The sequence below is a fragment of the Arvicanthis niloticus genome, chromosome 7 (assembly GCF_011762505.2).
Source record: "Arvicanthis niloticus isolate mArvNil1 chromosome 7, mArvNil1.pat.X, whole genome shotgun sequence".
In the NCBI taxonomy this organism is placed as follows: Eukaryota; Metazoa; Chordata; class Mammalia; order Rodentia; family Muridae; genus Arvicanthis; species Arvicanthis niloticus.
Genome location: NC_047664.1, coordinates 6,128,092 through 6,151,950, shown reverse-complemented (window position 1 = coordinate 6,151,950; position 23,859 = coordinate 6,128,092). Strand labels below are relative to the sequence as shown.

At 41.0% G+C, this 23,859-nt stretch overlaps 1 protein-coding gene across 1 annotated transcript in view; it reads right to left on the bottom strand.

The window, feature by feature from the left end:
* LOC117712543 (uncharacterized) overlaps positions 1 to 19,219 on the bottom strand; it is a 55,996-nt gene extending 36,777 nt beyond the window's left edge. Inside the window, exon 1 of the mRNA XM_076937863.1 lies at positions 19,065 to 19,219. Coding sequence (XP_076793978.1) covers positions 19,065 to 19,094 — 30 coding nt within the window. The 5' untranslated portion in view covers positions 19,095 to 19,219. The remainder of the gene's footprint in view (positions 1 to 19,064) is intronic.
* Positions 19,220 to 23,859: the final 4,640 nt, after the last annotated feature.

Below are 23,859 nucleotides of genomic sequence, written 5' to 3'. Positions count from 1 at the left end.
CTTTTGGGATAAAGTGTGGCCTTGTTGGAGGAAGTGTGTAACTGTCTCTAGTGCTCAAGCTCCATGCAATGTGCAAGAGTCTCCTCTTGGCTCCCTTCAGATGAAGATGGGGAACTCTTGGCTCCTCCAGCATCATGTGTGCCATACATACACTTCCATGTTTCATGCAATGATGAAAATTAACTACACCTCTGAAACTGTAAGCCAGATCCAATTCAATGCTTGCCTTTATGAAAGCTTCCTTTTTAAGATGTCTCATCACAGGAATAAAATACAAACTAAGAAAGACACAGTCTGGATAGGCAAAAACAGAAGTTTTGCTCTCAGCAATAAGAAATACATATGATGTGGGAAAGAAAGGAAGGGTATTCTCTTATGTTATCTCACTTTAGTTTGGGTTATGAAATGACAGATACCTGTTCATTTAATTCCAAACAAGGAAAGCATGTTCACTAGCCTGGGCAGGAAGAGGCCAGCCCCCTGATTCAGCATAGTTTATCTCAGAAATATTTTGCTAAAATGCTGAAGTTCCAGGTGTTCTAGAATCCATATGTCTTGCCTATGAGAAATCACTCCACACACAATCAAATAATTAACTAACAGAAACAATTCTTCAAAACTAGGGTGAATGTAGCACTGGATAATGCTCCAGAGGCACCAATAAGAACAGGTTCTTCATTCAACATATGCCGTCATCCTCACATCTATTTTAGGTTTACACCCCAGGTTATAATTTTGAACAAATTAAGGAGGGACAGGAGAATTTAAATCCAGCTACTTAGAATGATGGGAGATTTTTAAAAGCAATGGTTTTCTCAGCGTTTTTCTTGAGTACAACAGTGCTCCATACCACTTTCACCAATGACTTGGTCCTACAAAAATGGTCTCAGGCAGCAAAGGAGAGAAATGGTATAATGTAGACTGTATAAGAGCTGTGGTGAGGACGCCTTTAACAAGCTATGGAGTTATCAAGAAAAAAAAACCTAAACTTTGATGGCACTATAGGCTTTAATGTCCATTATGATCTCACAATTCCCCATTACCAGCTTTTTAGAGCATGCTCTTTGATATGGGAAATGGCCTGAGTTGCTGGTTGTAAATCAACATTGTCTCATATTTATGGTTTGCAGCCATCATTTCTGAACAATCCTGAAGAATGAACTTGTGTATCCTAGAATTCTAATTGCTAATAGGACTTGTTCCAAAACTACTTGTTTGTGAAAATTATACAGGCAGTTTTCAATATCTAAATTCTACCTGGTTTGACTTACTATCGCCTGAGAACTGATAAAAATGTTATAGCATCACTTTTAGTTTTGGATATCATAGCTAAATGTGGTAGTGCTAAGATACACATGAGATGCGATGCTGTCTAACTCCCCTCCCTAAAATAAATTCAAATGGATCTTACACATAAATGTTAAATTCTATATGGAGAACTTGTAGAAGATGTCAAAAAACACTAGGCCTTGTCAATTTGCACCCTTTCAATGATGTTTCTGTACATAAGCTTGGCACCAAATGTTTTCTGCAGATTCAGACCCACAATTAAATTATTCAGAAGACAACACTGTGTCTTGGGAATAGCTAACACCACTAGTAACCTGACAGTTGAATGCATCTAGTTGCTAGTTCCCACCCATCCCTCTGTTGAGCCTACCATTCCAGCTCACTCCTCCTGATGGAGGGCACTGAACATGGGAAGGATAAGATCTGCAGAGATTTGTGTTTCAGTAGCACATGTGCCTGTCTCCCAGTAGCCTAGAAGTCTGTCAGCCCAAGCAGCCCTTGGGTGGTCCCTCCACTGAAGCTCAAGTTTGATTAGTGGCCAGGACTTCCCCTTTATAGGAAGAGACCCTGTGCTCACCAGGTCACAACTTCCCAGCTTGCCTGTGCTCCCCTCACAGTACTCAGTAGGCATTTCCCCTTATCCATCCTGGAATTGAGGTGGAAACTACACAGCACAACTCAACTTGCAGTGGAGTGAAATGTCTGTCCTGCATGTGGAATGGTTCCCACAGTACTGCCACTGCAGCAGACACTGCACTTTTGGCACTTCGTGGTGGATAAGGGTAAATTGTAGCTCCCTCTTACCAGGAATCTATGAGACAATCTTGGAAGAAAAACAGAAGGCTGATGACAAAAACTGTGGAGCAGTTTTTAGTCAGCACAGCTTTCTAATTGGAAATTTAAAAACAAACAAACAAACAGGGCTGGAGAGAGGGCTCAGCAGTTAAGAGCACTGATTGCTCTTCCAGAGGCCCTGAGTTCAATTCCCAGAAACCACATGGTGGTTCACAACCATCTGTAATGTGATCCTATGCCCTCTTCCGGTTTCTCTGAAGACAGCAACAGTGTACTCATAAATAAAATCTTTTAAAAACAAAGAAACACACAAACAAAACAACAAAGAAATCCCCATTACTGTTCCTGTCTAGATCAACAGAACTGACAAAAGAAATGAATTATGGAGAAATTGGATGTATTAGAATGGCTCCGAGGCAGTGGTCTAACTAGTGTAAGAACTGCTGCCTAACAACAGAAAGTTGAAGAAGACAGTAGTGTCTAAGTCTGTGTGGCTGAAAGTCTCACCTGATCTTCAGCAAATATGAGAATTCCAAATAAATAGGCTCTAATGACACTAAAACTTAAAACTCAACTTTATAGCCACTATTTATAAAAAATTGACAATTAATTCAAATAAATTAGGTCAGTTTTCCCCTGAGTTTTCTCTATATTGCTTTCAAAATTTTCCCCAGGTGATTTTCCTTGTTAAGAATGTGTGATTATGTGATTAAGTATGCACAAATATATGGATAAAATTTTCTAAGTACATTCTGTTGTGTGCATGTATAATGACTTCAGGACTGGCCATGTTTCACTGAATAGTCAAATAGGGAGGTCACCTTTCCCTCAGGCTAATTCTTCTAGGTGCTGAAGAGTTCCACTCTTTAATGAGCAAGAGATTGTACTTTTAAAGAGTCGTTGTGGGGGCAAAGTTCTTTACACCCACAGTGTACTAGGGAATCCAGGAATAGTAAGCATACATAAGACACTTCTCAGTGAAGGAAATAAAATACCTTCATTCAATTCAAAAGGCTCAGAGTGTATTTTCTTAAGGACCTCTTAAACTCTTTGCTACTTGCAGCAAACCTTACCTACCTTTAGCTATACAGGCAGTCCTTATCCACCTTCTCCAGAATAACTATCCCAGGCTCTTTCTTCCTAAGCATGTTAACCATCCTTAGGGGAACTGTCCAATGTACTCTATGACTTCTATGCCATTGGTCAGGGACCACACTGAATTCTAAGTCTTTTAAAAATCGAAACCATTTTTGTGGTGACATGTACTTTATAAAATGATGTCTATGTAGTCAAAACTTAATCTCTACACCTAAAAATGGACTGATTGGACTGTTTCTTTCCTGGAAATCTTTCCCAAAATTGTACTGCATTTTAAATATACAGGCAATAAATTGGCTGGCAATAGACACCCCCATGTCTGTGCCAGAAAGACAGAGTCAATCTACATGAGGTTTTCATTATCTCCTTGCTTCCCTGATACCTAAAGGGTATTAACAAAATTAGATTCCCAAGTGACCTAGAATGCCTTGGATAGAAAACATCAAGAATAAAAAATTTGGGGTGAAACATACCTCAAAAGCTAAGAAGAGAGAAGTTTTAAAAAGAGCATCCTTATTTCAGTCCCAGTAAACAAACCAGCTTATTACTCCATATAACTCAAGTTTCAGGGATTTTAACACAATCCCCTTGCCTTTCTGCCCCACAGGCATGAAAAGGGCACAAAACCATGCATGCAGACAAACCATTCCTACAAATAAAATAAAGATTAAAATTCTTTTGGTAGGAGAGAGGCAGGGAGGCAGAAAGAGGGGGAGGCACAGAAACAGAGAAAGAAAGGAAGAGAAAGAGGGGGAAAGGGGATAAAGAGAGAGAGGGGAGAGAAACTAGCATCATAGAACTTGTAGTCAAGCTGGGGATGTTAGTGTATTTCTTCAGTCCTAGTGAAGACCACCAAACTCAGGAGACCCTTCCTCAAGTCTGGGGAAATCACGGCCACCCAAAAATCACAAGAAACCATACCTGGATGTAATCAGCAGAAGTTTATTGGGGAGAGAGTTGGCTAGCCAAGGTCGATTCGGTTTACTGGAGCAGGAGTTGACTTGACTTTGGCTAGCCAACTCTCTCCCCAATAATCCTCTGCTGATTGCATCCAGGCAGGGTTTCTTGTGATTTTTGGGTGGGCATGACTTCCCGAGACTTGAGGAAGGGTCTCCCAAATTTGGGGATTTGGGGACTTGTCTGGAATTTTGCGACCACCCAAATTGAAGAATCCCACTGGGAGGTGAGGGCACGCCATGGTTTTCTGTCTGGTTGTTATGTGACCTTTTGGTCTAAATTGCCTGGTTTCTGGTTTCTCGTGTGCTGGGTTCTCTGAATCGTCTGTTTTCTTGTGTGCTGCTTTGTCTGAGCTATTTGGTTTTCTAAGTTGGTTGTACCCATCTGTCTGAACTATTTGGTTTCTGAAAAGTGCACTTTCGGTTTGGACTGGCAGCTGTTTCTGTCTCGTGAGTGGCAGTAAGCCCTTTCTGTTTCGAGAAGAGATAAACGAGTGACTGGCAGACGAGTGCTGTGAGGTCACTAGCTGCTGCACCCCCAGAGACGTCTGGGGGTTCATCTAGGTGCCAGAAGGATGTGGAATCCCTCTCGGCTGGTAGTGGGTTCATCAAGGTGCCAGAGAGGATGTGGAATCCCTCTCGGCTGGCACTGGTGATTAAGATGGGCTTTTGTTAGTCTCTTTTTGTGTTAACAATGGGGCGGAGAGGAAAGGTCAGAAATGGCCACCGCAGCCTAGGGCAGCAGTTGTTGTGCTCTCCCTTATTGTGCTCTCATGGCAGTGTGTCTATTTTTGGGTTGTTCATTGCTGGTGTGTTAGAAGCCTGTTAGACTTGGTCCACCATAGGCTGGCCAAGTCATCTGAATTTGTTAAATCTGAATCTGTGAAGACTGACCGCATTGTCTAGTTATTGGAGTCTTACTTGAGAGGCAGAGGCAGGCGGATTTCTGACTGTCTTTCTATGCCCTTATTGTGTAACTTGGTCTCTGCACCCATGGCAGGGGCAAGAACTGTCTGTATCACCTGGTTTATGTGCTGCCCATGAGAGGGGTGATCTATCTGTGTTGTTTTTCTTTGTGTGTGTGTGTTTTCCTGGCAAATTGTCTGTGTGTTAGCCGTTAATCTGTGTTAAACATCCTGAGTTAAAAAGAAATAACATGATCACCAGCAGAGAAAGAGATGAACCCGCTGGTACAAGAGTGCTGCTGCAGAGCAGAGAGGCGGGCAGGTCTTTTAATAAGGGGCACCAACCACGGTTCGGATTTGGACAGCCCACCTACCAGATGTAGGGTGCTCTCTAGATAACACCACATGGAGGGCGCCCTCGTCCAGCCTGCACTTGACGGGAGACAGCTCGTGGTTCCCCAGCACAGCCCCCTTGAACCACCCAGCCATGCAAGTTGGCCAACACCTAATTTGGTATGTGTGACTGAACTGGGGACCTCCGGGTCACTGCTGTAATAAATCAGTGGCTTTCCACCTGCCACCTATGAAGATAGATAGGGCCCAGGTGGTTAAAATCCTGGCAGTAGAGCCAGGGCAGTTGGACAAACAGCCCCCGCAAGATTATTCACCTGAGTTATAATTATATACATATATATTTTATTTAAAAATAGTGTATGAATAGCGCTGAGATTTTGAAAAGAGAAAAAGTGAATAAGTAATGCTGAGACAAGTCACGTGACATGACTCCAGCTTAACAGTGAACTAACAAAGCTGCCTGCAGACAGGTCAGACAGGTCAGGCAGGTTGCCTACTACAAAAAGTTACAGGCTGTCCTGAGTCAGAGAGCCAAAAGAATAGGCCTCCATTTTGGTACAGATACAAATTTATAATAAAAAGTAAGTTAGTTATCAGAGCAATAGATAGGTCAGGATCCCTCAGACACCTAGATCTAGTGTCCAATATAGTCACCTAGATAAATCTAGTGGAGGAATACCCCTCCCCCCATAAAAGCCTTTCTTCCACAAGACCCTTGTAAGTTCTGCTCTTCAGGAGTGAAGAAAAAGAGAAGACACCAGAAAAAGAATGTTCCCCCAGACATGGGGACACCATCAATTGATCAGGCCATGGTCAACAGCGGGTTGCAGAAGGTAAGGGACACCCAAAGGCCCACACCAGATCCCATTGATAGATCTTGAGAAGAGAGCTATATGAGACCCCACGAATTTTCACCAAGGCACATGAGGTTAAGCAGGGATCAGATGAGTTGCCCACAGCCTTTCTAGACATTCTGTCAGTATAGGCAAGGCTTCAGAGGCTACAGAGACTACAAGATAAGTCATTAAAAGGTTTAGTGTAAGTTGCTGAGACTAGAGAAAGGTGAAGAAAAAGAAAGATGACAGGAAAAGAATTTACAGAAACCGGAGAAGAGGGACTCCAATCAAAGTGAGATAAGAAACCCCTTGAAAAAGACCAGTGTGCACATTGCAAGTGAAGGAGCCAGCTTCAGGGTCCAAGAGGGCCCCAACAAATAGAAGCCAGGGTCAGGAAATCCCAGGCCTTGAAAAACACCTCAAATGGCGAAGATATTAGCTCTGTGTGAAGACAGCGATTAAGATAGACAGGGTCCTCCTCCAGGCCAATGGGCCAAAATGTATTCATGGACTACCCGAAAATGGTGGACTAACAGATGGGCTGGGTATCCCATTCATTTATGGTCATCCTAGACTGTCTCTACCCTCTGTTGGGTCGAGACTTACTCCCCCAGATGGGAGCCCAGATACACTTCCTACCTGACGGGCTGCAACTAGCTGACAAGAACTCATGGGTAGAGGAAAGGCTTCTCCTACTGACTCCAGCCGGGAGCCAAGGTAACCTGCTTTACAGAAGGGAGCAGTTTTCTCCATGCTGGTCAGAGACAAGTCAGCACTATGGTGGTGGACACAAATGTCATCTGGGCTGACTCCCTACCCCTGGGATTGTCAGTGCAGAGAGCAACCTTGGAACTTGGGGCCAAAAAAAAAAAAAAATCAACATCTGCATGGACAGCAGGTATGCTTTTGCCACAGCCCATGTCTGCAGGGCTATATACCAAGAGAGAAACCCTGATGAAGCCAGCAGCTGTAAATATTCATTGCCCAGGACACCAAAAAGGAGGAGACTCAGTGGCCTGAGGCAATAACTGGACAGATCAAGTGGCTTGATACATGAGCCCTTCCCGGTTTTGGGCCTAAGAGATGGCCTCACTTAAAACACAGAGTAAGGGAAAGAACTCACATTGCTAGCCATCCTGCCAGATACTATCGAGAGGAAAAGAGGCAATGGTGCGCACAAGAAGGGAGAACTATACTCCCCAGAAAACAAAAGACTTACCAGGCTAAATACACAGATAGACTCTTAAGATATGAGTGCAACCAAGCAGCCAAGAGATTTAAAGCAATTAATGTTTTAAATCATTTTTTAATGATTTAAAACCCTCAGGTTTTGGGGGTTGTCACTAGCATTCAGAACACAAAGGATAAAAGACCACTGTGAATTTGAGAAAAGCTTTAGCTATACAAGGGATATAGAAAATAAAAAAACATACTAAGGAACATCTACTGTCAGCATACAGCCAACAAAAAATTAAATGAAGATAAACTCAAGAGAAATTCCTTAAAATAAGGAACAAGACAAGGCTGACCAGTCTCTATATCTGTAATTTGGAGACTAAAATTCAGATTATCCCAATTGGGAGATGAAATGACCTTAGTGATCCAAAAAATTCTACTACAGCTTATAAACACTTTCAGAAAAGTGGCTGGATACAAGATTAACTGAAGACTGAAAAATAAATCAATAGCCCTCCTATATGCCTCCTATATCAAAAGGACAAAAGAGACTGAGGAAAACAATTAGAGAAACAATGTAATAAATAACAAATAAAATATGTTAGAGGAACATTAAAAAAGCAAGTCACTTTAGAAAAGCAAATGAAAGATTACTGTGATTTCAATTATTTGAAAAAATTGAAGTAGATATAAGATGGGAAAATCTCTCACAGTCATGAATTGGTAGGATTAATGCAGTAAAAATACCCATCTTCACAAAAATAATCTACAAATCCAACAATTCCTGACAAAATGCCCATAAAAGAGTTTACAGACCTTGAAATGACAATTTCCAGCTCCCAGGACAAAATCCCAGGAGACCTAAAGCAATCTGGAAGAAAAACAATATTAACTGCATGGTATTAGCATACAAAAAACCAAGTTTGCCAATGGAATAGAGTTGAAGCCCCGGAGATAATTCCAACCACATATGGACACCTGGTGTTTGCTAAGGACTCCACCTAGACACACTGAGAACAACAGGACATTAAACAAGCTGTGCTAAGGAACAGCCTTGGCTCTGAGAGGGGCTCTGAGACATGGGGTCCCTGGGAACAGCAAAAAGAATGATTAGAAGTCAAAGTGTGGATTCAAGCTGATGGCCTGTGTTCTGCTTGATACGGTTTCTTCAGTCCTCTAATCTCTATGATCTGCTTTCTCCTGTGAGATCTCTCTGTGTATATTCTCCTTTCTGGCTATACTAAGAGATCTCTCTGTCCATGTCCTGTATTCCTGTTATTCTAAGAGATTTCTGACCATGTTCTCTGTATGTGTGTCTGTCTGTGTGTGTGTGTGTGTGTGTGTGTGTGTGTGTGTATTCTGCAAATACTTCTGTTTTTATCTTCCCAATGAAATTTTCTAGATACCTCATCTCTAGAAGAACACAGGTCCAACCTTTATGTTATATATCAATCCAATGTCAATTTACTCAAGGATTTCTTTGAAGTATCTCAGGAATCACCATCCTATAACCCAAGTCCCTCCATTCTTAAGAGATGGCAAACATAGATTTTTTTATTAACATTGCAAAAGAATTCAGAGATCTGACCTTCTTTGTTAACCACAGGAGAAGCTAGTAGAATGGGACCCTACCATGAAATTAACATTTTACCACTCCTGGGCCTGGACTTGCTGTGTCCCAAACTGACCTTGAACTCAGGAATGTGCCTGCCTTTTTATCTTTCTCACTCACTAGCTCAGAGTGTATCTGCTTTTGTTGTTTTTAGATTCATTAAGGAGACCCTCATATAATTTATATTGCAACTGTATTTTTTGCATAGTTGAAAAATTATATATTTTTAAATTCATGTATTTTGAGCTTTTCCCCATAGCCTTAAAGGCTGTCCTGAAATCACAGTTTTTAACACTCTGCAGAGCCATAGCCACACCCTCCTGCTGTTTCTCACCATCATGGAGTCATTGACATTCACAGGGAGGACATTCCTCTGAAGGAAAGAGTCCTACACTGCTAGTGGGCCAGAAAAGATGCACATTATTATACAAACAAGGCTTATTTATGGCCAGAGCAGCCATCAACATTCCTTGAGGCTGACACCAGGACCCTGTCCCAGGGGCAGCACTTAGCAAAGTGGTGCTTGTTAAACTCTAGCTCTGAACAGAAAACAATGCAAATAGACCTATCTTCTTCACCATGCACAAAACTCATAAATAATTGGATGAACGGCTTAAAATTAGACCAGATACAGTAAACCTGAGAGAAGAGTAAAAGTAGAACTTCCCTGAATTCATTGTCACAGGAGACAGGCTTCTGAACAGGACACTAATAGTGCAGGCACTAAGATCAACAATTCATACATTGGATCTCATGAAACAGTGATGTTTCTGGAAAGCAAATAGATACTCTAAGGAATGAGAAAAGTACTTGTACCATATCCACATCTGATAAAGTTGTAATATACAAAATATATACAGACCCCACAAAACTAGGTGTTCTAAAATCAAAAATTCCAGAAAAAAATAGGATACAGTTTTAAACCACGAACTCTATACAGACAATCTGAAATGACTCAGAAACACTCAAAGAAATGTTCACTGTCTTAGCCATTATGGAACTGCAAGGGAAAATACTTTGTGATTCTAAATGACACATGTCAGAGTGGTTATGATCAATAACACAAATGACCTTTCCGTATTAGTTAGAATATAAAACAAGTGTTCCACCCTCTACTGCTTGTAGGAGTGGAAACTAATATAGCCAATCTAAAAATCAGTATCATGGCTCCTCAGGAAACTAGGAATCTGTCTTCCTCCACACCCAACTGTATCAGTCTTGTGCACATATGAAAAAGGTACTCCATCCAGCAACCCAGAAGGACACATGGTCACCTATGTTCATACCAGCTTTATGTGTACTAGCCAGAATGTAAAAACAATGAAGACTAGGACTGGCTGCAGGTATAGAGACAGGTGCCTCTGCATTGATACAGACTCCTCATTATTTTCATCAGTTGAGAGCTGCCATTGATGTAGATTTGAGAGCCCTGGAACAGTCAGTAACAAAGTTAGAAGTGTCACTGACTTCCCTCTCAGAAGTTGTTCTACAAAATAGAGGACTAGACTTGCTGTTTCTTAAAGATGGAGGTTTGTGTGCTGCTCTAAGAGTAGAATGTTGCTTCTATGTAGACCATTCAGGAATGATAAGAGACTCTATGAGTAAACTCAGAGAAAGGTTAGACCAGAGACAGAAATATAGAGAGGCGCAGCAAAGTTGGTTCGAAAGTTGGTTCAATAAGGCCCTTGGTTGACAACCCTATTATCCTCCCTTGCTGGACCTCTTGTGATTTTACTCTTGCTTTTAACCATAGGCCCTTGCATTTTAAATAGATTAGTAACTTTTCTTAAAGAAAGGATAAGTGCTTTTTTAAACTTTTTGTGTTGTGCCATCAATACCGAGCTTTAGGTCAAGAAAATGAAGATTATGATGATACTGAGGTCTAAGTTTTTATGATTAAAAACCCAACCTAATCAGAAAATGGGAAATGTAGAGTGAAAAATTATAAAGACCATTTTGTGAAAAATATGCAGGCCTTTTCTTTGCCCTTAGACCTGAGCAGAAAGAGTGCAAGTTCCAGAACTCAGAACTGGATGCAAGATTTCAGGCCTTTACTTTCACTACCCCAGGACACATTCCGGGTGGAGGGCATTATCCCTGAATCAGAGGACACTTGCTGTATTAATATTCCTCAAGCCTCAGGGTGGGGCTATGGAAAGTGAGAAATAGTTAACCTGAAATAGTTGGTAATGACAGGGTAGGGCACAGTGACATGGTAAAACTACATTTTTGAGAATGAGTGTGCAGAGTGATTTTCACATGGCTCTAAATCATTTGGGGTGGTTTCCTCTGAAATGTTCCACTATTTTTATGTTATGTATCCTTGACAACCCTTCACCCCCCTTCCCACTCCCCTGGTTTGTGGTTTTTCCCTTTAAAAACCCTCCTCAGACTGACTGGCTTTGTCAAACTCTACTCCTGCACGAGTGTGCAGTTTGACCACCAGCTGCCAGCTTTCTTCCCTAATAAACCTCTGCTGATTGCATCCAGGCACAGTGTCTTGGAGTTTGTGGGTGGTCGAGACTTCCCGAGACTTGGGTAAGGGTGGGTCTCCCAAGTTTGGGGGTCTTCAGTCAGAACGTAAAAAGAACAAAGATGACCTACAGCTATAGAATAGATTTTTTAAAAATGTGGTATGTTTATACAATAGAGTACCACTCAGCAGCTAAACATATGACAACATAAAATAATACATGACAACAGGCTAATGATTGCAACTAGAGTAAAATCACCCTACATGAGGTAACCCAGACCTAGAATGAGAGAAATGTCAGCCAATCCCTGATAAGTGGATATGACCCCTTAGGTAAGTTTTAATCCAGCTATCACTCTACCTACCCAGAGAGGTTATATAAAGAGAAGAGATGTAGAAGAGACACAGACATCTTTCTGGAAAGCAGAAGTAGAATAGACTCTCTGGGTAGACTGAGGTAAATGGGAAAAGAAGTGGTAGGTATCATTTGGAGGGGGATGTAAGAAGAGAGTAATGTAAAGGGAGAAAGAGCTGGAATTTGGGGGCATTTGAGGGTTAGTGAAGGAACAAAGTGCTCTGGGAAGTATCAGAGAACTCTGAGGGTGACCCTAGTCACCACTCCTAATGGAGGACAGAGTCTGAACTGGCCATTTTTAATAGGCAGCATGGATTCAGTGTTGGGAACAGGTTACATTCCATTGAGGTGGTAGCCAAGAAGGTCTCAAAACAATCCCTACTGATTCCATGAAAAACATTTTGCCCTCTGCAACCTTATCACGGGGACACATGGTTTAGAATAACTTCCACACAACTCACTAAATGTAAAAATGAAATTTGTGCAGGCTTGGAGCCTTCCCTCTATGTTCAGATCTCTATGTGGAGAAATAGAACTCCACAGGCCACAGAAAGAAAATCCTGGACACAATGCAAGCTATAACATCCTCCTCCTACTCTCTCCGGCCTGGAAAATGTGCTGAGCCAAAGTAATAATGAACTTTTTGAGTGGACAATTAGTATTTAGTTTAAGTTGAGAAGCTAGACATCAGAGGGAACCCAATCCTTACACTGCCTGGGTTGTCAGAAACCCTGAAGAGACTTAAATGTTAAAAGTGGGCTTGCATGGTTCTCAGTCAGATCTCTGCTTATGTGTTATTGCAATTACCTTGGTGATTTGTGGTAACCCCAAGTCTGGAAGAAGTATGGCTCTGATTCCTTTGTTTGATCTTGTTGCTCTTTGATTCCTAGTGGCTTCCCATGTCCAGCCTCAAAATGAGGACTTACAACATGCCTTTTCTGTCTTGTTTTATTCTGTTTGAATCTCCTCTCTTGGAAACCTGCTATTTCTAAAGAGAAAACAGATGGAGAAGGGATCTTGGGGAGATGAAGTTAGGAGATATTGGTGGAGGTAACTGGAACGAGTGGAGGGAGGAGAAACTGGTTCTGATATACTGTATTAGAGAAGAATCTAGTTTCCACAGAGAAATTAATTCAATATTTCTTAAATGAAAATGCAAAGAAAAAGGAAAAGAATAATGAGCAATGAAAAGCAAAATAGTGAAAACAAGAAAAGCATGAGTTTGACAGATACAGTTCTCATTGTGTTTTTGAAGAGGATGACCATTACACAGGAGTTCATAACAAGCCCATTCCTAGGCCCTGTCTAGATCTCTAAAATCAGAAGTTTTACTCTCAGCAATGTGAAATATATGTATATATTACAGAAAACAAACACAAATCATTTTCTTGTGTTATCTTTCACTAAATTGCATTAGGAAGTAAAAAGAAAATTACATGTTTAATTTTTTTAAAAAATCTTGCTTCTCATAAAAAAAAAAAACAATTTTTATTGGAAATTTTATGTACATTTCAGATGCCATCCCCTTTCCCCATCCCACCCACAGAAAACCCCTATCCCATGCCCCCTTTTCCTTTTTGCATTTATACAATTTTTTTAAAATGTTAATCAAAGGCTTTATAAGTTTAGTAATGCTCAATCAGAAGCATAACCTAATACCCAGCCTGGATATATCAACTATATTTAACTGTTGAAGACACGTGAACAACTGCCTCCATATCCCCCCTCTTTTTCTCTCTTTCTCTCTCTCTCATCACCTAGCTTCTCCTCTCCTTCCCTCTTCTCCTTACTCCTTCTCTTCCTCTTTGTACCCCTCTCACCTTAGCTCCTCCTACATATCACTCTTCCTATTAAAATAAAACTTTTCTCTCAAAATACAATTAGAAAATAATTATGCCAATTTGTACCAGTGAGGTACAAGATAGTCCTAATACCCACTCCATCATTTTGTTGACTAACCAAAACCTCTGTCATCTCTCCTAACTAAAACACTTAGTTCTGGACCTGGCTTTTTTCTTGGCTTTAGAAAGAATGTCAGCTGAAAACCATCCACTCAAATATTTTCTCTCAAAGTAAATAGCCAGGATTGGCTATGGGACTATAAGTTTTCACCCCTGTCATAAATCCAGAGTGACTGAGTTAACTAAAATTATGGGAAACACAAAGCATAGCTTCTAAAACTTAGCCAATTTATAGAGACCTCTGAACACCTGAACACTCCATATACTACAAAACGTTGGAGCATCTGATCCTCAGCCTTCTGGCCCAGGGTCATCTGACAAAACTAGTGATGCAGAATTATTAAGAGCTGATTACTCTGTCTAGGCAGATATAATGAGTTGACTATTCTGCAAGTGTGTCCTTTTCTGGACAGTAATTTGTCTGTAGATGAAAAGAGGCAATTCTTGCCTAGTGGCTGTCTCACCACAACTGGAGTAACTCCAAAGATGCTCAATTTCTTCTTAGAAACCAATACAGGAAGCTGTCAGGAGCAGACAGGTCTCTAATCAAAATGAACATTAATACAGAAATGTTTGTAACGTCAATTCTTTGGACTTCTGACGAAAAACGTAATGTTTGAAAAGCCATTTGAATAATAATCCAAATGTCATGTTATAGGTTATTGATACTGTATATATAATGCATTAAACATAAATAAACTGCTGTGTAAATATCTTAAGTGTTTAAACACATTCTCCACAACAACAATCAATGTGTAACTCTGGTTATTTACTCAGAAGAAAGGAGATGAGTCACTTATCTAAAGCTATTACATTTCTGTTCAACTATCATTTATTGGTATTAAATTCAAAGAAAAACAATTCAGTCTCTTTTTAACCTCATTTTTACTATTTATTTAAATTTATTTATTTATTTTATCTATGTGAGTACAATTATGTCTTCAGACACACCAGAAGAGGCATCAGATCCCATTACAGATGGTTGTGAGTCACCATGTGGTTGCTGGAAATGGAACTCGGGACCTCTGGAAGAGCAGTCAGTGCTCTTAAATGCTGAAACATTTTTACTTTTTCATACAATCTGACTCATGGGAAGAAAGTTCTGTTTCTATCCAAATGAGATCACTTTCTGGATTTTACAGTATAGTAATAATAGCTATTTCCTTCTCAATGATCTAAGAACTCTGGTGGTAAAATGTTTCATATTTACTTTTTTCTTCTCCACATACCAACTACAAGAACATTATGAAAACCCTTTGAAAGTGAATGCTTCAGCAACATTCTATGCTTTCTCCCTGTTGTTTTCTATTTCAACCTGTAATGTAGACAAGAAGGCTAAAAATCTCATACACAAAACAAGGTTGAAGAACATTTTAAGGTCTGCTTCCTGTCAAGTACCATGAATGTTGGGAGCCGACTTTTAGCAGAAAGCAGCTATCAACTTTGCTGCCATCAAGCCATATACCCTGATAAGAGACTTGTTTTTCAACAGCCTACAACAGCTGAGCACACTCTGATAAACATCTTGTTTATCCCGAATATCTTATTTTGCTGTTTAGTGACCCCAACTGCATGGTGCACCTGGTAAAGTATCTTCAGCTGTGTCCCCCTGCTTGTGCTTATAAATACCAGGATTTCCTTGCAATAGGAGGAGACAATAAGAGAGATAATAAGAGGGAGACAATAAACGAGAAACGAGACTTGGAATCACACTCTGGTTTGTCCCATTCTTCGAATCTCTTCCCCTTCCATCCCCCACTCTCTCTCTTGACCACAGCACATAGTGGACCCAAAGTGTGGGTCAAAACATAGAGGCCCCAAAGCATGGGGCAGGGCAGCCTTCAACACATGAACACCTGAAAAACTACTGCAACTCAAAACTACTTTTGCACCCTGAAATTTAATTTCAATAAAACATGCAATGGGGGTTGGTGGTACAGGAAATGGAAAAGGATTCTAAGCAAATGGAGCTGAGGGATGATACTCATCACCTTCTTTCTAACAGTTTCCAAATTCTTAGTAAATTTTATCATGTAAAACTGAGCATGGGATGCAATATCAGGAAGTATTAGAAACCAGATCTACAGTTTTCAAATATCTCTTCCCACTGCACAACAAATGTAATGCCTGTTGTGCACAATGGACAGTGGTATTCTACGGAACACAGCTTCCTGTGCCCAGATTGGTAGCACTTTCTCCTCTCCACAGAATCCAAATTGAGGGAGGCTCAAAGGCCAAGGGCCTCTACCCAGGCTATCACATGTACCAACACTGTCACAGTCTGGTTCACAGTCCACCCCAGTCCCAGCAGATTGGTCTCTGATACCTTAGCCATCCTGTTCATCCTGTTGCCTCACACCCCATCCCCATACACACATAATGGCACAGCTTAAGGCCTCCCTCACAGCTTCCTAGAATTGTATCAGAGGACAATCCAAGAAAGAACCTGCAAGCTACCTTCCACAGGTGCTCCTAATTTCTAGACCTGCCCAGGATCCTTCATTTGTGTGACCTCATAGCCTGAACACAAGACAATCTCACCTTCCCTTCTGGAGGACTAAAGCTCACACCAGTCAGAAAGAACAGGCCTTCCCTGATCTGCGCTTCCACACCAGGGGCAAACACAAACCTAGTCTTGTAAATTCTTAATCTTCTTAGAATCTTCCACTTTCTAGGGACAACTGTTCATCATCCAGGGCACAGGGTCCTTTGCATCCACATCTCATCACATACTCAATGTCCAGTGCATCATCTCTCCCTCAAACCTTTGGATGTCCAGCAGCCAAACCTCAGTCAAATTCAAGGAGTAACAACAATTGAAGCAAGAAGAGGCCAGGAATGTGAAATCAAGGACTGGTTAATGGGAGGTAAAAGAAAAAATAAATAAAAAGGAAGGGGCATGGCTGCTCCTGAATATGGTGGAGTAGAAAGTTTATTGTAGATATAGGGGAGAGGAGTTAGAGCAGGGACATCTGAGAGAGACCAGAGTGGACATGAACCTGAACCATGTGAAGAGAGGATGGAGAGAAGTAGAAAGCCAGAACAAGAAATGATGTGGGTAAATGATAGATGAAAAAGACCATGCAACAAATTTGGGTGGATTGCATAAGGTAAAGCAGCTGGGAGATGTGCAGCCCAACCCCTGGGCTCCAAGATGATTTTGCCAGTCATATACTGTAACAAGTACGAACTGAAGGATTCTTGGAGAAGATGAGAGCCAGGCCTGCTCTGATCTGTTACATTGGGACTTCAGTTATTTATCCCAGTGTTTGAGATTTAGAAAAAAGGAAGATAGAGGAAGCTTAAATGATTTAATTATCATTTCCAAAATTATTTTAAAAAGGTAAAATAGGCTTTATGGACAAAATTCTCCATGAACTAGACATATGTACTAAATCAAACCAGGTGATACATCTTTTCTCTCTGTTTGTACGCTTTAAAATTGGAATACTAATATTCCTATTAAACACAGCCACGCCAGTTTGTCAAGACTTTCTCTGTTGGTTGAGATTGTGTAAATACAGAAATTTCTTTAATTAATACATTTCTTAACTAGATACTTAACTGCCTTGTTCTATGGACTCCTAAGTTTTCCAGATTGGGTATTTATTGATGATTTAACATTAATAACATCTGTCCCTACTGATAATGCAAACTACAGTGGAAGCAAGAAAGCTCTCTCCTTGCTGCCTCTTCCTCCTTTTCTTTGCTGTGACTACATCAGCCTCAATGTTGATCAGTCAACTCAATTACAAAAAAAGTCTCGTCATATTTATATTTTCCCCAAGAACGTCAGGGAGGGAGGAGGACATTCATTCACTTCTCTCTCTCTCCATCTCCCCTAACTTTACCTCTGCCTCTCCCCTCTCTTCTTTTCTCATTGACTAGTCAGGACTCACTAGGAAAGAATTTGTAAGACTCTCTTCAAGCACTGGGCAGCTGAGGCAGGATTAGGTGTTCAGAGACATTACATAGTAAGAGGGAAGCCTGAGCACAGAAGAAATTCCTGTAAAGAGATACAAATAATCAAAGCACTGAGAGAAAAAATGAATAAAATTCTTAAATCTCCAGAGACATTGGAGAATAGAAACAAATAGTTGATCAGAGCTGTGAGGTTCTAAGAATATGAAATTTTAAAGGTGTTATTTACAACTCACTTCTTAAAAAGATAGATCAAATTGGAATAATGCGTAGGTATAGTGACTTTCAAGAAGAGCGGACCATTCCCTTTTAGGGGAAATGGCATCAATAAGATAATGTATAGTCTTGTCATTATATGGAATATTAGCTGTTGAAATCCTTAACATTATATACACAGCTATAGCCAATAACCCCTGATTCAAATTTCTGAGCTGACTTAACTAGATAAACACAGTTTGATTCAATAGTACCTCCCCAAGTCGTGTACCCACCAATCTGGACACTTTTTATTTACATGCATGAATCAATAAATGTCGGGAAATTATGAAATCACTCACGTTGCTCCATCAGGTTCTGCTTCCTTATGGTGACCCCTGAGGGGACTCCTTAAACTTCAGTCTGTAAGCAAGCTCTTGTCTATATGGTTTCACCCTACAGTGTACACAGTAAACTGTTCCTCCTGTTCTGGTCTGAAGGCAGAAGCCATGCTCCACATGCAAGTACTTTCCTTTCACTGCATAAGTCAGTTCATTTCATGACTGATCATTTTAAAGGTCTCTTGTGGTACAGCACTTTAACTAAAGAATTTAGAAAGTTTAATGAAAAGGAAATCAGGGTCATTGCCCTGAAGAGCATGAGACGGGGAGCCAGGTGACAAGATAGCTTGTCTCAAACATTTTTCTAAAAGGCTACAGATTCAGCTGTTCTAAAATCAACTCGCCTTTTTTTTTGTTTCTTTTAAAAAATGGAGAAATACTGAAAGAGTATGCTTTCAGTCACCCAATACATGAGATGCCTTTTACAACCTTGACGAAATTAACTCGAAATGAATCGCAACCAAAATGTTAAATGTGAAGAGAAGAGCTTGTAGACCCTACTAGAGAAAGTGAGCCCGTCTGCCATTGGTATCCCGCCAAGGGAGTTTCTATACACAAGCCCCTGCTTCCGGTGCTTTGTGCAGATTCCTCACAGAGAGTGAAGTTGTGCAGGTAGCACCGCTGGGTCCAGAAGTGACTAATACCATGGCGGAGGGAATGTACAGGTGGCCGCATCTAACTTCTGGTTCCCACGCAGCCCTGGGTAGGACCCACCTCAACAGCTCCCGCTCCTTACCATTGTGGGACGTGACCATATCCTCTCCATGCCGCAACTTCAGAGCCGGTCTGAGCTTTCTCACAGTACCCAGCAGCAACAGTCAGAGCCTGGCGCCCAGAATCACTTAAGCCCGCCCCACTGCAGGGAACAGGAAGCAGGAATCCCGGTAAACCCTCCCCTGATCTTCTGACTGGCAGGTAATTCCCGAGGCCCTGATTGGTCAGTCACTCTTGAGTGACATGTGCTCCTCCTTTACCGTTAGAGTGTGCTAAAGGAACTCAGCATAGTGATTCCCGGCACCGGCTTTCTGTCTGGATGCACACCTTTCCGAGATCGGCAGAGATGTGTATTTTTATAGCAATTGTTTCTGAATTCCAGGAGCGTACACGTTTCTCTTTCGGACCGGCCCTTGGCAGGACCTACCACCCCAGCTCACCTCTGATTAACGTCTTGCTCCTCCCCTTTGTGGGCAGTGACGCTGTGCTCACTGAGTCAGAACTTCCCTTCTTCTCTGAGCTCTGCAGGCAGCACTCAGCAGGCACTCTCCTGATTCCTACTGGAGCCCAGTTGGATAATTTCACAGAATAGTACTAAACAAGAAGTCAAGTGAACAGTCTATTCTACATGGAAGTGTACCCATAATATTGCCAATTAAATAAAGACTTTAGGGAACAAGTTTTTTTGATTGCTTGGTTGGTTGGTTGCTTGGTTGCTTGGTTTTGTTTTGTTTTTTGGCTTCATACTGAAATTAGGTGTCACAGGCCCAGCATGTTATCTATTGTGAGCAGGTCCTGATAAGGTTTTAGGGTTCCCATGGGGAGAGGAATGACAGGTCCTCTCCACTCAGGAATCATATACAGGATTGACTGTAAGATGGTCAGTTCCCCGAGAGGGGAGAGAGTACTGTAAGACCCCAAAAGGGTCTAGTGGTTAGGATTCGGCGCTCTCACCGCCGCGGCCCGGGTTCGATTCCCAGTCAGGGAACCAAATGTAAGACCCCAAAAGGGGACTCTCACCCAAGTCCGGACCTGTACGAACCCAAGGACACACGAGAAACCTTCTTGATGCAATTGCAGAGGAGGTTTAATGACGAGGGCCCTCGGGCCGGAATATATCTCACGCAGGAGATAGGGATTCCGACGCTCTAGCCCAGGAAACTTGGGATATTTATGGGTAGGGGTTGGGGAGAGCGGGAAAGTTTGGCGCGGTTACATATGATTGGATATCTCAAACATCCGTTCCCAAGCCTGGTTTCCATCTAGCCCCCATCCCAATTATCCTAATTTACATCTGTATCTTGCTCCTGGGAGAATTCCTTTCAAGTGACTTCCGTTTACTCAGGTATTTTATTGCCTCTATCTTGGGTCTTTTGTGCCTTTGAAATGTTTATTTAAGCCCTTGGAATGCACCCCAGCGGCAGCTAACACTTGAGTGTAAATTGAAACTCTGAACCTAAGAAACCTATGTAAATTGAAACTCTGAACCTAAGAAACCTAATTTTGAGACCTAAAATTTCATTTTTACAATTTATTCTTTCAGTACTCCAGAGACAGAGGTTTGATATTTAATTGCTCTTTAATAATGCACAGCAAACGATATATTATCACCAATGCTAAAGCTATTGTAACAACGAGGTATTGCCACATTCCTTATGCATTGACTGCTTTGATGATAATTGCAGCAGAATGCTCGGTCTCTCAGCTTGATGATCCAGCGGAGAGTGCTCAGTCTCTCAGCTACAGAGGAGGCCTGGATGGAGGATCATGCTAGCCAGTCATGGCTACCAGTGTGATGAAGTGCTCCGGCCAAGGGCTCCTTTTTATGCTTGAATTAGGGTTATTTCTGACATACACGGCAGATAACCAGACACCAGCTGGTTATCACACTCATTCAAAACAACTTGTTTTTGTGCACAAATATTTTGATTCATAAGGTTTCAAAACAACTTCTGGTTATCACAGCACTTCAAAACAACTTTACTTCAAACTTGTTTTCTTTCCTATTACAAATATGGAGTTGGTCCTGTTTAGGGCCTGCTTCTTACATTTAGGTATACCCTGATACCTAAAATGATGTCAACATGAGAGGTATCACTCAGCAATCGCAGTTGGGGGATTTACAGGATTTCGGCACAAGGCTCTTTGATAATTTCCATCCATCATATCTATTACCACATAGTCTCCCTTCATACAACCTATGGGGTGTTCTGGTATAGTATTAGCTTTTTTGGCTATTTTGTATGTTCTCCAAGCTGAGTACCAATCTAAATATGCTGCAAATTCAAACAATAAATCATAAATAAATGGTCTAACCAGTGCTCTACTAGCAAATGATTGTAAGCTTTTGGGGGTGTGTTTTATCTAAGTAATTCATAGCGCAGTGCCTGTCTCCATCTAGGAGATGCAGTGCTTCCCAAGTGCTGTGTCTTATAGTTCTGCATAGCTCATAATGGGGGTAGTTGCCTTTAGTTAAGTAGCAACTAATCATGTTACTGAGCAAGTGACATAAATGGTCAAATGGGTGTTTATGTATTCTGGCACTTCTGTTATGATTTTCATGGTGTAGTACGTGGTTTATGAGCTCTGCCAATGGATCAGATTGTTTGGATGAGACATAAAAGGTGGTGTACCTGTGTTTGCAGAAATGGCAAGTTCCTCCTAAAGCAATGGGGATTATGCCCATTCTTGCAAAAATATCTTCTAAGGGTCGCCAATGTTTGGTCCATAGTGATCTAAGTGCTTTTTAAATTCCTCCATTCTACAGGAAATCAAATTTTCTGCCAGAGGGGTTGCCATAATGTTTTGGTGTTCTTCTTCCTGACATTCTGGAAGAGAGGTTTTATGCACATGATGACTTTAAAGGTAACATATCCTATCAATATGCAGATTATTAGCCATATTGTTTGTTTTATCCATTGCCACCAATTGTTTATTGGGGTGCATATTAGGTCAAATTGGCTCAATCTTGCTAAATAATGCCAGAAAGAACATTCTTCAATTTTTTTGTCCCAGTCTTTATGGACATAGGTATTTGTTTTTAAGATACCTACTAGGTTATGTAGATCTGTTTGTGAATGTGATAGGTCGGCTTCTGCTTTAGTGATTGTATTGTGAATACCTTTAAATTGTTTTTCGTTATGTTCTATAATGCTGTCTAATTTGTTCATGTCTTCCTTGAATCTATTGTAAGCATCCACGTCACTGTATCATCCCAATATGTCTCCAGCCATTGTATGATGATGTTCAATAGATAGGCTGGTGATTAGAGTTTGGTTTAGTTTGGTTTGAAGCATGCTGCAGTTGTGTATTATCCAACATCCTTCTGCTACTGGTATTATGAAGGTTTCCCAAGTTCTGGATGTGGTATTGAGGTTTGTGCATGTTCCATTCTGGGGGCAGTTTGAGCATATTAAAAAGTTATGGTCCCCTAGAGATGTGACTGTGTCATAAATCATGATAGTAGTCATCTGGTCTGTTCTATTTTATTGTTGTTTGTGTGGGTATATATATGTGTGTTTGCTCCCATTTCCATGCAATCAGACATTGGTATAAATGCTGGTATATCGTCTACTGATGTCCACAGAAATTGATCAATAGGTGTTATCCATTTGTGCTCCCATTTATGGAAGAGAGTCTTCTTATTGGACCATTTTTGTGGTATGGGCCTAGTGTGGTATGCCTGAAATGCGTTATCTGTGTATATTTGTAATAAATGGAAATGGCAGAGGCCTGACTCACAACCTGAGTCCTTTTGGGGATTCAGGAGTATTTGAAATTCTGGTTCTCTGCTTCCTATGCCTATGGACAATAAGTGAGTGATTTCTGATTGTACCTGTGACAGATGCACTCTATATTGATTGCATAGGAAGTTGTTATGGGACTCAAATTGTATGTGTTGCATCACCTTTGTAGCATGTTTGAAAGAGTCTTTTAGAGTGTTAAGTTCTAATTGCATCTGGGAAGTTAGTATGTGTAAGGCGTCAATGGCACGACTTGTCGCTGCCATTGCTTGGGCTGATTTGTGATTGACTTGTTGTATATGGTTAATTTCAGCCTTAACTGGTTCTAACATTGCGGCTGAGACACCTCCTCCCATAATTCCTCCTAGGATGGTGCCTGCCATTATTCCTCCAAGTAACATTCCTATTTATAAGGGTTTCCTGCCAATTCTAACAGGAGAAGAGTATGCTAGCTCTGCTTGTTCTGTTACTGTCATTTTACATCCATATTCTTTGGGTAGAATAAGGCTGTTAAGATCTATTTCTAAATCTATTAGTCTGAGCCTGGGCGTTGGGATTACCTTAGCTGGGTTTGTTAAATCTGGCACTATCATGGGTGCTAGTATGAGTTGTAAGTATGTGGTGTTCATTGCTTCACCACATGTGAATACTGGATAGTTCATCTATTTCTAACTCTTCTACATAATGTCCTGCTGTAGTTCTGTTTATAAAGATTTTAAAATTATTGAAGCGTCTCCAATGGGCTATTACATGTGCTTGGTAGTCTGTTCTATTTGTGTATATTTCTAGTTTATTACATTTATATTGGTTTTCTTCTATGTCTAATGGCTGTGGGGGCTTCTTGGGGTCTATTTGTATGGCATGGTCTGCATATGTCCACATATATGCTAATTTGTATTGCTCACATCTGTCATCCCAGTATTGTGCTCTACAATATCCGTATTTTTGCCAAAAGCTTTCAAATTGGTTCATAATTTTTAACCATGGTCTTAAGGTCCAATATTGGGGCCATAGGTGATGAATCCAGCTAGTGTTTACTGGCTTTCTCCAGGTATAATTGGAGTAAGCGAAGCT